Genomic DNA, 15,369 nt, shown 5'->3' with positions numbered 1-15,369 from the left:
CTGGACCTACAGGTGGAGAGCGTCTACGTGGGAGCTGTCAATGAAATTTGGGTCCCCTGGAAGAGCCGCTGGTGGTCTTAACTGCTGAGCCATCTCTCTAGCCCCGCTTAGTTTTTTCTCCAGTTTTACACGTGGAGGAGAAGAGTTCCCTAGCACAGTCCAGAAGTTACAAGTTCTCTAATGACTGCTTAAGAAAAAATTATGGCTAGGTGTGTTGGCTCAGGGCCTACGATCTCAGAACTTAGCAGATTGAAGCGGGTGATTAAAAGTTTGAGGCTTGTGTGGACTATACAGCAAGACTCTCACCAAAAATATTCCGGAGGCGTTATGGCACAGTGCCCTCCTGAGCTAACGGGACCGAACAGTAGCTTGTTTTTTTCAGTGGACTTGTTCCTAGGTATCTCAGAGTCACACAATTGACTTGACATTCTCAACTATTTTCACTGGGCAGGGTCATTTGGCAGGGCACGCCTACAAGTACACAAGAGCCATGAGCCTGTGCTGCCACCTGCTGGCCACCACCACGCTAGGCAATGTTTTCAGAGCCCACAGCCTCAGGCGCGCCTGGAGCAGCAGCTCCTGTCACTCAGCCCACGCAGGACAGCTCTAGCCAATCAGAGCCTCCAGGCTGGTTGTCCAATCAGAACCTTCTGGGAGGCTTCTTTCCGGCCGCCATTCTAGCGGAGGGCCCTTCACCGCGGTGGAGGGCGGCTGCCGTGGGTGTCGCTACCCCGAGCTGCGAGGAAAGCGCGGGGAGCTCGGCAGCCGCGCCGTGGTGAGCGGCGGGAGCCCGTGCGGTGGGTCCCCCGGGCCGGGGGAGCGAGCGCGGGCACGAGGCGTGTGCCGGGCCCGGCCGTCGGGCGCTTCCGCCGGGGGTGTCCGCTTCGCGAGCCCGGGCGGGCAGCCTGCGCGGGTGGCGTCGCGGCCGAGCGCGTCCTGCCCTTCGGTGCCGCGCCGGAAGGCAGTTTGCTGGACTAAGGTTCTTTGTGCTGTCTTCTAGAAGCTCTTAGCTTTGCACTCTACATGTGGATGTAGAACTCATTTTGGGTTAATTTTGCGGCATTTGTGAAGTCTGTGTCCCGTGGTTTCTTTGCAGAGGTGTTCAGAAACAGCTCTGGAAAAGCTTTCCCAGTGAGTTTGTTGTTTGTTCTTCTGTTATACTCCGACTGTATTTTTGTCTTTATTTTTGTTTGTGTTTGTTGATATTTTCCCCAAATATTGCAGTGTCTCGAGTCCTGAAGCTTGATGGGAAGTGCGATAGTCAGCAAGCATTGCAGTTCCTCTGAATTGTGCTCCGTTTCTTTTCTTCATTTGCGCACAACTTTTATAATTCGTTTCCTGTCGTGACAAATCTTTTTCTAGGACTTTTATTGGAAGCACGTTGAGCTTCTAGTTTAAACTGAAAACTGACATACTTTTGAGACATAAGTATGAAGTGTGCTGTGCTAGAAATATAGATGTACACATTTGTATCTTCCCATAGTGTCAGAATGTTTTTGAATAACAATAAATTCAAAAGGAACAATGGTTTTGGAGGTAGCCATTTGTCATATAATTCCACCCACCTTGGTAATTGGGACAAGGCTAATGTAGGTTTATTCTAGTTTTAATTACTAATATTCTTGTATCACACAAAACAGTATAGCTATGCATACATGTAGTTTATAAAATGAATACAAGGAAAAGAAAAGGCACAGAAGTGGGCTGAGGGGAATACAGCTGGAGCCTCTGTAGATACGATCAGGAGCTCAAAGCTGATGTGCTACAGCGACGGAGCCTTCGATGAAGCCAGGGAGGACTCAGTTTTGTCAGCCATGCTACAGGGTTCTAGTTGCTCAGAACCAGGCTCTGAGAACAGGCAATTGTGGGTTCAGGTCCAGATCCAGATAGGGAGCAGGCAGAGGGACAGGCAGTGGAGTAGGCTGTGCCAACGGGTTGGACCTAATTGACTTGAAACCATAGGGACCGGAGTTCCCTGTCTGTCCTTCACATACGTGCCGGGTATGAGATTGCAGTGATATATTATTTATGATTTATTAAAGCTTGTCTGAATATTCAGAAAAGCAAAGTCAGCCTCAAGCTACAGAGATCAGGCAGTGGTGACACACACCTTTAATTCCAGCAGTCAGAAGCTAGGAGGTGGTGGTTCACACACCTTTAATCCTAGGACTCAGGATTAAGAGGTGGACAGATCTCTGTGAGTCCAAGACCACCCAGATCTACACAAGATTGAATCAGTCTAAAAGAGAGTTCTAGTTCACACCTTTAGTCCCAGCACTAGAGGGGTATAAAAGACAGGAGGATCTCCAGCCACGCTGAGGAGAGGCAGCAGTTTGAGACTTGGTTAAGAGCCTGTGTGTGGGAGGATCAGCCCATTCAGCCTGAGGTGGAGGTGAGAGCTAGTGGCTTTGCTTCCCTGATCTTCAGCTTGAACCCCAGTGTCGGTGTCTTTTATTGGTCATGTTACAACACACCCTGCGTATGAATATCCAGGACCCTGCAGTAGCACTCCCTTTATTAAACTGACTATTTTCATTAGAGGTCGGGAGTTCCACTCCCAGTGACCACAGGGTATCTTACATGTGTCTGTAACTCCAGTCTGAGTGGGCCTGAATCCCTTTTCTGGCTCTCATGGGCACCAGACACAAATGTGGAGCAGACAAAACACCTATGTAAATACATATAATCTAAAACGTTGTAGTTAATGTCTACAGACTCCTTTTTCCCCCCTTTTCTTTCTTTGAGACAAGTTCTCATTGTGTGACTTGTCTGATCTGGAACCCTGGAACTTTGTAAACCAGCCTGTCCTCGAACTCAAAGCCGTCTGCCTCTGCCTTCCAAGTGTGTCGTGTAGAGTACCATAGCCAGCGTGTCTGTAGTTCTTTGTTACATTTCTGTGTATTTCTTTCTGCTGTATTTGTCTTTACTGGTACACAAGCAGTATAGTGCTTTTATTTTCACAATGTATTGCTCATTGCCAAGGTACAGGGAATATGCATTATGCATCCTACATGTTTGCTGTAGTGTCTCATTAGTTTCTTGAATTTTTATTGTTTTTTGAGATTTTCTTTTTTCTTTTTTTCTGAAAAAGCTCCTTTCCCCTTTTGTTGACATACACCCTGTCCAAATATTTGTATGATCATATGATTTAAGATTAATTTTCATATTTTTATATATTTGCCTGCATTTATGTCTGTGTACCATATACGGGCTTGGTGCCTGTGGAGGACAGAGGAGTGTTGTGGGATAATCTTTTTGTTCACTGTGAAGATGTGTCTCTGTCTGAGGTGCCTTCTGGTTGGTTTAATAAAGAGCTGAATGGCCAATAGCTAGGCAGGAGAGACTAGGTGGAACTTCTGGGGAGAGAGAGGGACTTGGGGAGAATCTGAGGCGCTTGGGATTAAGCCAGTGAGATGCAGAGGGAGTCAGATGTACAGTATGGATAACAAGCCATGTGGCAGACTGTAGATGAATAGAAATGGGTTAATTTAAGTTATACAAGCTAGTCAGGAACAAGCCTAAGCTAAGACCAACCTTTTCTAATGAATAAGAAGTCTCCGTGTCATTGTTTGGGAATGGGTGGTACCAAGAAAGGCTGACTACAGAGAAGGGTGTTTTATCCTCTAACTGGTTGAGAGCCACCTTGGTGCTGGGATTTGAACCCGGGTCCTCTGGAAGACCTGAGCCGTCTCTCCAGCCCGATCATGTTTTTGTTATTTCGGGGTGGGTGTGGGAGTTGAACTCTGTTCCTTGTGTGCTCTGTCATTCAGATCCATTCACAACCTGGATTTTGAAGTTTTAATTGACTTTGCACACCTGTCTTAATTTCTACTTGATTGTGGTAAGTTTTTGATTTGGTTTAGTTAATTTCTTTATTATGCTGAGGTAGGCCCTTGGGTCTCTTCCTGCTGCCTCCAAAGTACTGGAATAGTATGAACCATGATGCTTTTTTTCCTTAAGGTTTTTATAACTTTCAATAAATTTTCCTTTTAACAATTTCACGAATGTCTACAATGCACGCTGTGGCTCCTGTCCTCACACCTCCTAGTGCCGCTTACCCCTCACTCGTGTCTCCATTCTCTCTCTCTCTCTCTCTCTCTCTCTCTCTCTCTCTCTCTCTCTCTCTCTCTCTCTCTTTTCTTTTTTGTTTGTTTTTTGAGACAGGGTTTCTCTGTGGCTTTGGAGGCTGTCCTGGAACTCACTCTGTAGACCAGAGATCCACCTGCCTCTGCCTCCCGAGTGCTGGTCATGTCTCCATTCTTAAATTTTGTCTTGGAACCCACTGTTAAATCAGGGTCATCATTGAGTTCGGAACTATTCATGGGAGCTTAGTGGGCACCTGAGTGGGTGGTACACAGCTAAAGACAATGTCTTCTTCCTCCAGAATCTGTCGTGGTCAGTAACTAAAGGAAGAGTAGAGGACTGTATGCCCCTCCCTGACCTACAATTGACTAGTGACAGGTGATATTTTGCATAGTCCCATTGGAGGTGACCACAACCACTATGGAGTCTGACAGCGCTGGCTCTGCTGTGTCCAGAAGTTAGTGTTTTACAGCCTCCTCCTCCCTTCGGCTCTCCCCTTGTCACTCCCTTTCTACTGTGACTGTGAAGAGGCAGTGGGGTAAATGTCCTGTTTAGGGCTGGAGAAATGACTATGACACTGACTGCTCATTCAGTTCCTAGCACCTGCATAGTGGCTCACTATGTAACTTCAGTTCCTCTTCTGGCCTCCTTGGATACTGTATAAACTTGTTGCATAGAAATACATGAAGGAGCTGGGTGGTGGCGGCACACACCTTTAATTCCAGCACTTAGGAGGCAGAGACAGGTGGATCTCTGAGTTTGAGGCCAACTTGGTCTGCAGAGTGACTTCCAGGACAGCCAGGGCTACACAGAGAAAATATGTCTCAAAAACCAACCCCCCCCCCAAAAAACCCCAAAACCAAACAAAAACAAAAACAAAAAAGCCCAAACCAAAACACCACGAAGGCATAACATTCACACACATAAAATAAAAATAAAGTTTCATAAGAAAAATTTAAATTACTTAAAAATGTATGCTTTATGGTTGAGTACTTAACCGTCACTTACTTATTCTCAGCACTTTGAACAGCCATGCATCCTGTATTCACTGATATCATTGCGAAGGGAGGAATAGCATTTCATTTGCTTATGGGTATGAACATAAATATTTAGAAAGTAACCTGGCCCCAGGGCAGTTTAGCTAAACTTAATAAATTTACTCCTAGAGGCTAAGACCTTAGCTGTGGGATTTTGGCCAGATTTACATTGCCAAGTATGCATTCCATCTTGTGAAGCAAGTCTCAAATCCATTAAGAGTTATTCATTAGGAGTTTCTTTAAATCTACATACGATCCATTGTCTTAGTCATTGCTCTATTGCTGTGACCATGACAACTCTTATAAAGAAAAACATTTAATTGTGAGTTGCAGAGAGGTTTAGTCCATTGTCACCATGTCAGGGAGCCTGGTGTCATGCAGGGAGACATGGTACTGGAGAAGTAGCTGAGAGTTCTACACCTGCATCTGGAAGAGAGAGACACTGGGCCTGCTTTGGGCTTTTGAAACCTTAAAGCCCATCCCAAAGACACACAACAAAGCCACACCTGATCCTTCTCAAGCAGTGCTACTCCCCGATGACAAAGCATTCAAATACATGAGCCCATTAGGGCCATTCTTATTCAAGCTACCACACCCATATAACATTCCTGGGCATATACTCACAGGACTCTATAACTTACTACAGATAACTTGCTCAGCCACATTTATCATTGCTCTATTCAAAATACCTAGGAAACGAGAGTTGCCTAGATGTTTCTAAATGATGGATGGGTAGTGAAAATGTGAGGTATACATGTGATAGGTGTGTGTGTGCATGCACACACCTAATTTATATCACATGTGATAGGTGTGTGTGTGTGTGCATGCACACACCTAATTTATGTTGTGGTGGGATGATGGCCTCAGTTTAAATTCAGAAGTGTTTGCTTTTCTGGTACACATAGCTCAAAATTGGTGTGAATTTGTTTTTGCTTTTTTTTTTTTTTGGTTTTTATGAGACAGGGTTTCTCTGTATTGTTTTGGAGGCTGTCGGTCCAGCCTGGCCTCGAACTCACAGAGATCCGCCTGCCTCTGCCTCCCGAGTGCTGGGATTAAAGGCATGCGCCACCACTGCCCGGCTGTTTTTGCATTTTTAAGACAGGCCTCAAACTCTGTAGATCAGGCTACAGAACTCAGATTCTTCTCCAGTGCACCACTCTGCTCAGTTTGGTGTGAAGTCCTAACTGTTTGGACCTTCCTTATTATTTTTTCTCATTTCATTTTATCAAATTTTTCTCCTTGCCATTTTACTTCTTGATTTTTATAGCTGTATTACTTGATTTAAAACCCCGAGCTGAGGGGCTGGAGAGATGGCTCAGAGGTTAAGAGCACTGACTGCTCTTCCAGAGGTCATGAGTTCAATTCCCAGCAACCACATGGTGGCTCACAACCATCTGTAATGAGATCTGGTGCCCTCTGCTGGTGTGTAGATGTACATGGGGCAGGGTGTTGTGTTCATAATAAATAAATAAATCTTTAAAAAAAAAAAAACCCCCGAGCTGAATGTCCCCAGTGGGAACGTGGACAGCATAAAGATAAAGGTGGAGCACAGTCGCTGGTCCTCAGAGGACTCCTAGAAAGGTGACGTTCCCGATGACCCTGTAATAAAGTATTGCTGGAAAGCTGAGAACAGTAAAAACAGAGCTAACCACTGGGCATGGTGGCACACACCCATAATCCCAGCATTTGGGAGGCAGAGGCAGGTTGACCTCTGAGTTCGAGGCTAGAGAGTCTACAGAGTGAGTTCCAGAATAGCCAGGACTACATGGAGAAACTCTGTCTTGAAAAATCATAACCAAAACAAGGTCCCCCAAGTCCCCCCAAAACAAAAACAACCATAAACCTAGAGCTAGCCACCTCTAAACCTCAGATTGGAAACTTTTACCACATGTGGCTTCAGTGAGTTTGGGCCTCAGCCATAGGAGCCCCACTCATATAGGACCTCCCTCCGAACCCGAGGGCTTTAACAGCTCACAGCAGGCTGTGTGCTAGCATTTGACTAGCTGATAGGCAAGAAACTGCAGGTTGCTGCTGATGGAGCTAGAGACACGTTTAGTCACAGGTGAGACTGGTCTGAGGAGCCTGAGGCGTGGGTGGAGAGACAGAAGCGGAGGTTGTGAGGGTGGAGTGTGAGGGAACATACTCAGTCGGAGCACAGGTCCTCAATGGCTGATCTTCAGTTGACTTGATTGGCTCTGGAATCAGCTAAGAGGCCCGTCTGTCTCTGTGCAGGTCTGCCTGGGAAGCTCAGGCAGGTTGACAGGCGAGAAGAGCCTGCTGTATAGCGGGTGGCTCTTTGAAAGTAGCCTTGGCACTGAGGAGTCCACAGAAGAAGCAGTGCTGCGTTCCTGCCCGCCTTCACTTCTTGTGGTGAGTGCGACTGTCCCGCCGCCGCCGCCACAGCCATCACCGCCACAGCCACCCTCCACTGAGGACTGGAGACCAGAAGCTGTCCAGGCGTGCCCCAGGCCTTTGGCACCAGGTTGGAGCCTCTGCATCATGGAGACGGCCATTGTTGGACTGTCCAGGCCGGATCAGGTAAGCTGTAAATTAGATAAGGTGATTAATAAATCCCTTTTGTTATATATTCTTTTAGTTCTGTCCTCAAGAGAACCCTGATAGTTTCATATAGCTACCTATCTATGTCCTGTTTTTCTTATACATACCTTAAACATTATTTAAGTCATCATTCTCTATTTAATTTATATACTCTCTCTCTCTCTCTCTCTTTTGTTTTTTGAGACAGGTTTTTCTCTTTATAAAAATTCTGGCTGTCCTGGATCTGGCTGTCCAGACTGGCCTAAAACACACAGAGATCACCTGCTTCTGCCTTCTTGAGTGCTGGGATTAAAGGCATGAACCATCACTGCCCAGCTTAATTTGTGTGTATTTTTAATTTTTAAAACTTAATTTTTTTTATTTCACGTGCATTGGTGTTTTGCCTGTGTTTATATCTGTGTGAGGGTGTCAGATCCCCTGGAACTAGAGTTACAAAGAGCTGTTATGAGAGCTGCCATGTGGTTGCTGGGAATTGAACCCTGGTCCTCTGGAAGAGCAGCCAGAGCTCTTAAATGTTGAGCCATCTCTCCAACCCTGATCATTCTCTATTTAGAGTGACATGTTATTGCTGCAAAAGATGCTTTTTCTGTTTTCTTCATCATTGAAAGCAAAAAATAATCACTCAAATCAGCATGCTTCATACCAGCAAGTCATGGAATGGGAGTTTTGTGGAGTTCTGTCAGAGTTGCACAGGGGAAATTCAGATTCCTTCTTGGGGTTCTTAGTCTTGTTACTGAAAGGAATTTAAGAGGCAGGAGGCTGGAGGCTTATCAGTTAAAAGCAGTTTCTGTTCCTAGCACTTACATGGTGGTGCACAACTGTTGTAACTCTAGTTCCAAGGGATCCAGTGCCCTCCTCTGGCCTCTATGGGTACTGCATACATGTGGTGCATATACATATAGTTGCACACATACACACACAAAATAAATTTTTTAAAAAAGAATTTAAGAACTGTCTCACGGAAGCTTAAGGACAGTTTTATGAGTTGAAAGCAAACCATCAGTACTGGCAAGCTATAAGTTCTGAAAGCCACCAGGAAGGGGAGATGGATGAGGGACAAGGGAGCAGTGCCACGTGAGGTGAATTGGTGCACTGGTCAGTTGCGTGGCAGATATGCCCAAAGTACCAGAGGAAGCACATTTAGACTCCAGCCAGCATCCTAAAGAGAAGGGCAAAAGAGAAGAAAAAGGAAAGTTACCCAGGAAACCTCAAGGCAACTGTTAGCAGCTACACAGGGAGTCCTTGTCCTGTTTGCAACTGTTAATATTGATTTAACTTCTTTTCCACATGTGCATGAACATAGTTACACTGTTTAATCTCTTTTCTTGATAGTGTTTTCAAATAATTTGTCCGTTGCATCTAAGATACTTCATCTGTAGTCCAGTAATTTTCTCCGTTTGTTCCTTTATGACTGTTTTGGGCTAGTTTGCTTATTTCAAGGAATTTGTTAATGTTCATGTAAGTTTCTAAATTTGTGGCTATGGGGTTGCTTACAGTATTCTTTAATGATTTTCATTATTTGAATGTGATATTGTCCCTCCCTCTAGCTGATGGAACTGTTTAGATTGTGTGGTTACTGATAGTTCTCAGAGACGACTTACATTAAATAATTTTTTCCCATTCCATTTGTCACATTTGTATTTCTCAGCATTTTTTTTTTTGGTTGTTAAAAGCAAGCATTGCTGGGCCTGATGGTACATGAATGTAATCCCAGCACTCAGGAGGCTGAGGCAGGTTGATTTTTATGAGTTTAAGGTCAGCCTGGTCTACAGAGCAAGCTCCAGGCCAGCAAGAAAGGCTACATACTGAGACCCTGTCTCAAAAAAAAAAAACAAAAAACCAACAACCAAAACCAAAAATGTGTAAACATTTGTGTGTGTGTGTTATTTTTTTTTTTAACTCAGTTGGCTCTTTGTGGGGGCACCACCCAGCTCCCAAATCACACACAGGGGCTTATTCTTTCTAATGAACGCCCATGGCTTTTCTTTTTTTCTTAACCTTGTTTTCATAAGTTTCTTTGAATATCAGGAATCTGGAGGAAGAAACTATGAATTTCCAGGACAGCCAGCCTCCTGAGTCCTGATGCTAATCAGATGACAGGGTGTGCCTGGGACAAGAAGTGGGGATGGCTGGAGAAAGGGACTGGGGTGGGGAAGGGGCGCACCTCCTCCCAGTGCTGTAACGAACGAGGAGAGTGGTCCCTCTGCCGTCTCTGTGCTTCCGCTAGAACTGCTGGAAACCATACAGTTCTGCTGTCACACTGTCAGACTGCACAGGTGTGTTGTTCCCACACCCTCTTCCATATACAATATGGGATGTTTCAGGATCTGGTGAGCTTTGAGGATCTGGCTGTGAACTTCACCCAGGAAGAGTGGGATCTGCTGGATTCTTCTCAGAGGAGTCTCTATGGAGATGTGATGCTGGAGACCTGCCGGAACCTCACTGCCATAGGTGAGGACATCATCTTAGCGTCGTTCCGTAAGCCAGAGAACAAATGTTCCTGGTTACTGATGGCCGCTGCAGTGTGGATGCGGAAAGGAAAGAATGCGGGGAAGAAATTAGGCACAGTTGTAATTGCGCATTGTGATAATTCTTCACGTTTTCTGTGACTTTCAGGATATGAATGGGACGACCAGGCAGTTGGAGAACATTATGAAGAACCTGAAATAAATCTAAGGTAATCTGCATGCACAAGTGGGAGTAAATGTCCCTCAAAGAAGACTTAATGTGCCGTGAAAATTTTGCTTTTAAGATTTAATTTTTTATATTTATTTATTTTTTTGTTTTTTCTTCTTTTTTTTTAATACGGGTTTTTCTGTGGTGCCCTGGCTGTTCTGAAATTCACGTTTTAGTCCATGCTGGCCTTGACCTCACAGAAATCTATCTGCCTTTATCTCCTTAGTGTTGGGATTAAAGGCATGCACCACCACTGCTTGGCAAGATTTATTTATTTTTCTGTATATGGGTGTTTTGTTTGTGTGTATGTCTATGTACTACATGCATGCTGTGCCCTTGGAAGCCAAAAGAGGGCATCAGATCCTTTGGAATTGGATTTACAGCTTGTTAACCCACCATGTTGGTGCTGGGAATTGAATCAGGGTTCTCTGGAAGAACAGCCTGTTCTCGTAACCACTGAGCCTTTTCTTCAGCTGCTGTGCCATGAAAATTTAACAAGAAAACAAGCCCAACTTTAAATTCGTTTGTCAATAGGAAATTTTCACCCTATATATTATTTTAGTCTTTCACCTAGAACCAGTTCTGGGACCCTGCACTGACGAACGCTCCTATTTTGACCCTAGGCCTGTGGGAAGCATACTGTAGAGCCGTCAGTCCACTTATTTCCAGATTTTTCATATGAAGGCACACATCATGCTGTTTTGGGTAGCAGACTGTCCAAGAAAGATGGTCGAATAAGCAAACAGTAGTAAAACAGCTGTCACTAATGTGCTTGTCATCTCTCACAGTAGTTACATTTAAAGGTCTCTGGTAATGAAGGTGCTCAGGGTGGGGCAACCTTATCCAAATACCAGTCTCATCATGAGCAGCAGTGTGGGTGGAGGAATTTTCACGTGTCGTTCATTTTTAATAGGCACATCGTCTCTCACTCTGAATGCACACAGTATGAAAATGAGGAGTATGAACAGAAGCCACAGGACTCTGATTTTCTTACAAGGGTTGAAGGACACACGGAGACTCCGACTGTGAATGGACCTTCTGAGTGTGAGGTGTGTCTAAAATCCTATGGACTGTATCACCTGACTTACAATGGACATCACAGCTATGACTACAAGGAGTGTGGCGGAAGCCCGACTGTACGGAAGTGTTACGAGTGTGACCAGTGTGGTAAAACTTTGAGTTCTTTCAATTCTCTTCAACGACATCAGAAAATTCATATTGAAGAAAGACCATATAAATGTCAGCAGTGTAGTAAGGCCTTCAGATGTGTCAACGCCCTTGAGTCACATGAAAGAATTCATACCGGAGAAAAACCTTATGAATGTAAACACTGTGGTACAGCTTTTAGCAGACTTACTCACCTGCGATTACATGAAAAAGTTCATACTGGAGAAAAACACTATGAATGTAAACAATGTGATATAGTTTTCAAATCTCAGAGTTCCTATCATAGACATAAGATAATGCATGGAGAAACATTCTATAACTGTAAGCAGTGTGGGAAGTCCTTCATTTACCCCTCTTTACTTCAAATGCATGAAAGAACGCACACAGGAGAAAAGCCCTATGAGTGTAAACTCTGTGGGAAAGCTTTTAGATATCACTCTTCCATACGATTACATGAAAGAACTCACACGGGAGAAAAACCCTATGAATGTAAACACTGTGGTAAAGCCTTTACACGTCAGAGTTATCTCCAATTTCATGAAAGAAGCCACACTGGAGAGAAACCCTATGAATGCAAAGACTGTGGGAAAGCTTTTAGGCATCGCTCTTACCTTCGATTACATGAAAGACGACACACTGGAGAGAAACCGTATCAGTGCATACAGTGTGGCAGATCCTTCAGTCGGCAGAGTTCCTTTAAGAGACATCAGTCTGTTCATGCCGTGGAAAACCCCTATAAATGTCAACAATATCTAATTCCTTTATCCCTGTTTCCTTCAAATGCATGAAGGAACTTACACCAGCACCAAACTTCTGCATGTGAACTGTGTGAGAAAATGCTATTCTAATTCACAAAAGACATGTGTAAGAACTCAAAATAGTGATGAGTCTTTAAACAATGTAGTATAGCCTTCAGGGGTCATTGGGACTATAGAACCCCACCACCTGGAAGCAGTTACCAAAGATGCTATCTCCTGCTCTTCAGCCTCCCGTAAAAATGTGTGGAAATCATGTGTCTCAGGGAGAAGAAGTAAAGCAGGAAGAAGGCCAGAAAAGAATGGCTGTGAGCTACAGTAACAACTCTAGAGCCCAACAATGTGAAAGCCTAGCACTTGGACTTTGGGGACCCTCTTGGGGTTATAGAAACTCTTCCAGCAAACAGGAAATCATTCCCTATAATCACTAGAAGATAGGTCTGCCCTATGAATTAATAAGAACTTATGGATTCAGAATTCTTAAGACACATGCTTGAGCCCACTCCTGTGGGATGATTTCTATACTGTTATTCTCGAGTTCAATAAATCTATATATACTCTCAGTATAACTGCTGTGTGTCTTACTCATTTCTTTAAAATAACCTTTATATCACATCCTGGACACCCACCACCCCTGAGCAGAACAGAAGGGTGTTTGTAGTTAAATTGAGGGCTTTTAAATACGTTTATCACTTATTTTTTTTTCACCAGTTCCTGTCTCTTTATTTATTCATACACAACTACTTGTCCTCTGGTTTGTTGAAGCAGTAAGTCAGACAACACTTGCCACAGTAATGTCTGTCAAAATGACTAGCCATGAAAACTCCAGCACCACATTCATCAGATGGACACTCTCGACGAAGGCGACTGATTTTGCCATTTTCATCCACCTTCTAGTACTTCAGCACAGCCAACTTAACCTTCTTTCTCTTATGCTTATTCTTCTTGGGAGTGGTGTAAGACTTCTTCCTCTTCTTCGCACCACCACGAAGTCTCAACACAAGGTGAAGGGTGGACTCCTTTTGGATGTTGTAGTCAGACAACGTGCGGCCATCTTCCAGCTGCTTACCAGCAAAGATCAGCCTCTGCTGGTCAGGAGGAATTCCTTCCTTATCCTGGATCTTGGCCTTTACATTTTCTATAGTGTCCGAGGGTTCAACCTCGAGTGTGATGGTTTTCCCCGTAAGGGTCTTCACGAAAATCTGCATGTTGGCGGCGGATCCACCATGGATGGCGGCTCGGAAAGGAAGGGCCGCCACGTTTATCACTTATTGTTTGAGAATTTCATACACTTATACAATGTGTTTTGATTAAATCTTATCCCCACTCTGTTCTCTCTGTTTCCCATTCTCTGTCTCTGTTTCTGTCTGTCTGTCTCTGTCTCTCTTTCTCTTCCCATGCCCCTGGCCAGGGACTCCCTGTGTAGAGCAGGTTGGCTTTGAATTTAACAGACCTCCTTGCTTCTGCCTACCTTGAGACTAAAGGTATATGCCACCAGGGTCATCAGTGTGCTCTGTTTGTTTGTTTGTTCGGGTCTACTGTGTTTGTTTATTCCTGGGCCATAGTGCCCAGTCCAAAGTAACAAATACATCCTTCTTCCTGCATCTTGCTACCAGTATTGGCGTTTCTACCCTTCTCAGAAGGTATTAATTCCATGTGGACTAAGGAAGATGCAAAGACGTTTCCTAAAGACAGTGCTAGGTAAGAAAATGCTGATAGAGACTCAAGCCTCACCAAGACCCCAGAAGTTGGTACACATTGTGACCCATGTGGTCTTGAAGACTTGGGTTTTCTGATTCATACAAAAGTTTTGCACGTGTATGGATATGAATATTGGTGTGTTATAATTGTGGGAGAAACAAAACTAGACCAGACTGAAATAGGGTGGAAATCCTTGGCTTAGCTGGGTGGTGGTGGTTCATGCCTTTAATCCCAGCACTAAGAAGGCATAGGCAGGAGTATCTCTCTGAATTCCAGGCCAGCCTGATCTACAGAGTAAGTTCCAAGACAGGCTCCAAAGCTACACAGAAAACCCTGTCTGGAAAACCCACCACCAACAAAAGCTGCAGATTATATATTCAAAAGGTACAAGTGAGTGTGCTGGAGAGATGGCTCAGCGGCTAAGAACATTTACGGTTCTTTCGGAGGACCTGGGTTCAGTTCCAGTCCCCAAGTGGCAGCTTACGACTGCCTCCAGCTACAGGGGCTCTAATGCCTTCTTCTGGCTTCAATATGCACCTCCACATATGTAGTGCATATACATACATGTAGGCAAACACAGAAATTTCTTTTAAAGTCAGCTGATTTAGTTTTGGGGCTGAATTCTGGGTCAAAAGATTGCCTCCTGTAAATGAACTAATATATCAAAAATTAATATTGACAAAGAAATTCACAGACTCAAGAAATTGGAATAATTTACCACACAAAGACTATTTTTGATGTTTAGGTTGAGAAAAGTGCCTTTCCCTCATAGTGCAAAAGACAAGCGTCAGGAGCACGAGTGTACATGAAGAGCTCAGCCATCGCCCATCTGCGCATGCCAGGCCTCCTAGTAGCAGATGGAGCAGCTCAGTTTAAAACACGAATCCAGTGGGTTTAGTGGGCTGCTAGAGCAGCAGGTGTCAAGTGTAAATACTAAACTGCAGATGGCAAAGTGAGTGAGCTTATCTGATGGCAAGATTGGCAAAGCACTGTTCCCAGTTGTCAAAGTGTCCCCAGAAATGACATAGGAAGCCCAGTGAGTTTTTGTCTGAACTATTGAAAGTGTTGGAATTCCAGAGCAAACGAACTACTGTATATAGACCTTGATTTGTAGTCAAAGGCACTCTTGACTGAGACTTGACTGAGGCAGGAGCCCAGGTCCTATGGGTCCCCTGCTATTTTAGTCTAACAGCTGCTCTTTCTAAATTTCTGTGTATCTGTGTGCGTGTGTGCACATGAGTGAGCATCCTACAGAAGCTAGAAGAGGGCATCAGAATCGCTAGAGTTGGAGTTACAGTGGGTTCTGAGCCAGCCAGTGTGGATTCTGAGACCAAACTCAGGTGTTTGGAAGAACAAGTGCTCATAGGTGCTGAGTCATTCCTCCAGTCCAT

At 44.4% G+C, this 15,369-nt stretch overlaps 2 protein-coding genes across 3 annotated transcripts; one reads left to right on the top strand and one right to left on the bottom strand.

Moving 5' to 3' along the window:
• The first annotated feature begins 666 nt into the window (after positions 1 to 666).
• Positions 667 to 12,843, top strand: LOC101840060 (zinc finger protein 14). Of its 2 annotated transcripts, none has more exons than XM_040742014.1 (5): positions 667 to 775; positions 7,353 to 7,658; positions 10,004 to 10,130; positions 10,296 to 10,356; positions 11,269 to 12,843. In XM_040742014.1, the coding sequence occupies exons 2-5, from the start codon at positions 7,620 to 7,622 to the stop codon at positions 12,308 to 12,310; spliced, it is 1,269 nt and encodes a 422-aa protein (XP_040597948.1). In that variant the 5' UTR covers positions 667 to 775; positions 7,353 to 7,619; the 3' UTR covers positions 12,311 to 12,843. The 2 variants fall into 2 exon arrangements, with proteins under 2 accessions (XP_040597948.1, XP_040597949.1); XM_040742015.1 differs by lacking the exon at positions 667 to 775 and adding an exon at positions 886 to 1,131.
• A 140-nt stretch (positions 12,844 to 12,983) lies between these two features.
• On the bottom strand, positions 12,984 to 13,527 carry LOC121139105 (ubiquitin). Its single transcript, XM_040742016.1, has one exon. It carries the CDS (start codon positions 13,483 to 13,485, stop codon positions 13,171 to 13,173), a length of 315 nt encoding a protein of 104 aa, XP_040597950.1. The 5' UTR covers positions 13,486 to 13,527; the 3' UTR covers positions 12,984 to 13,170.
• Between the last annotated feature and the right edge of the window lie 1,842 nt (positions 13,528 to 15,369).

Source organism: Mesocricetus auratus, unplaced genomic scaffold (genome assembly GCF_017639785.1).
Source record: "Mesocricetus auratus isolate SY011 unplaced genomic scaffold, BCM_Maur_2.0 Super-Scaffold_6731, whole genome shotgun sequence".
Lineage (NCBI taxonomy): Eukaryota > Metazoa > Chordata > Mammalia > Rodentia > Cricetidae > Mesocricetus > Mesocricetus auratus.
The sequence above is the reverse complement of the archived record's forward strand: the minus strand, read 5'-3'. Positions and strand labels throughout refer to the sequence as shown.

Coding starts and splice junctions, on each gene's coding strand:
- LOC101840060 (XM_040742014.1), top strand. CDS start 7,620: ATGGAGACGGCCATTGTTGGACTGTCCAGGCCGGATCAG. Junction 7,659..10,003: donor GACTGTCCAGGCCGGATCAG/GTAAGCTGTAAA, acceptor GGGATGTTTCAG/GATCTGGTGAGCTTTGAGGA. Junction 10,131..10,295: donor CCGGAACCTCACTGCCATAG/GTGAGGACATCA, acceptor TGTGACTTTCAG/GATATGAATGGGACGACCAG.
- LOC121139105 (XM_040742016.1), bottom strand. CDS start 13,485: ATGCAGATTTTCGTGAAGACCCTTACGGGGAAAACCATCACACTCGAG.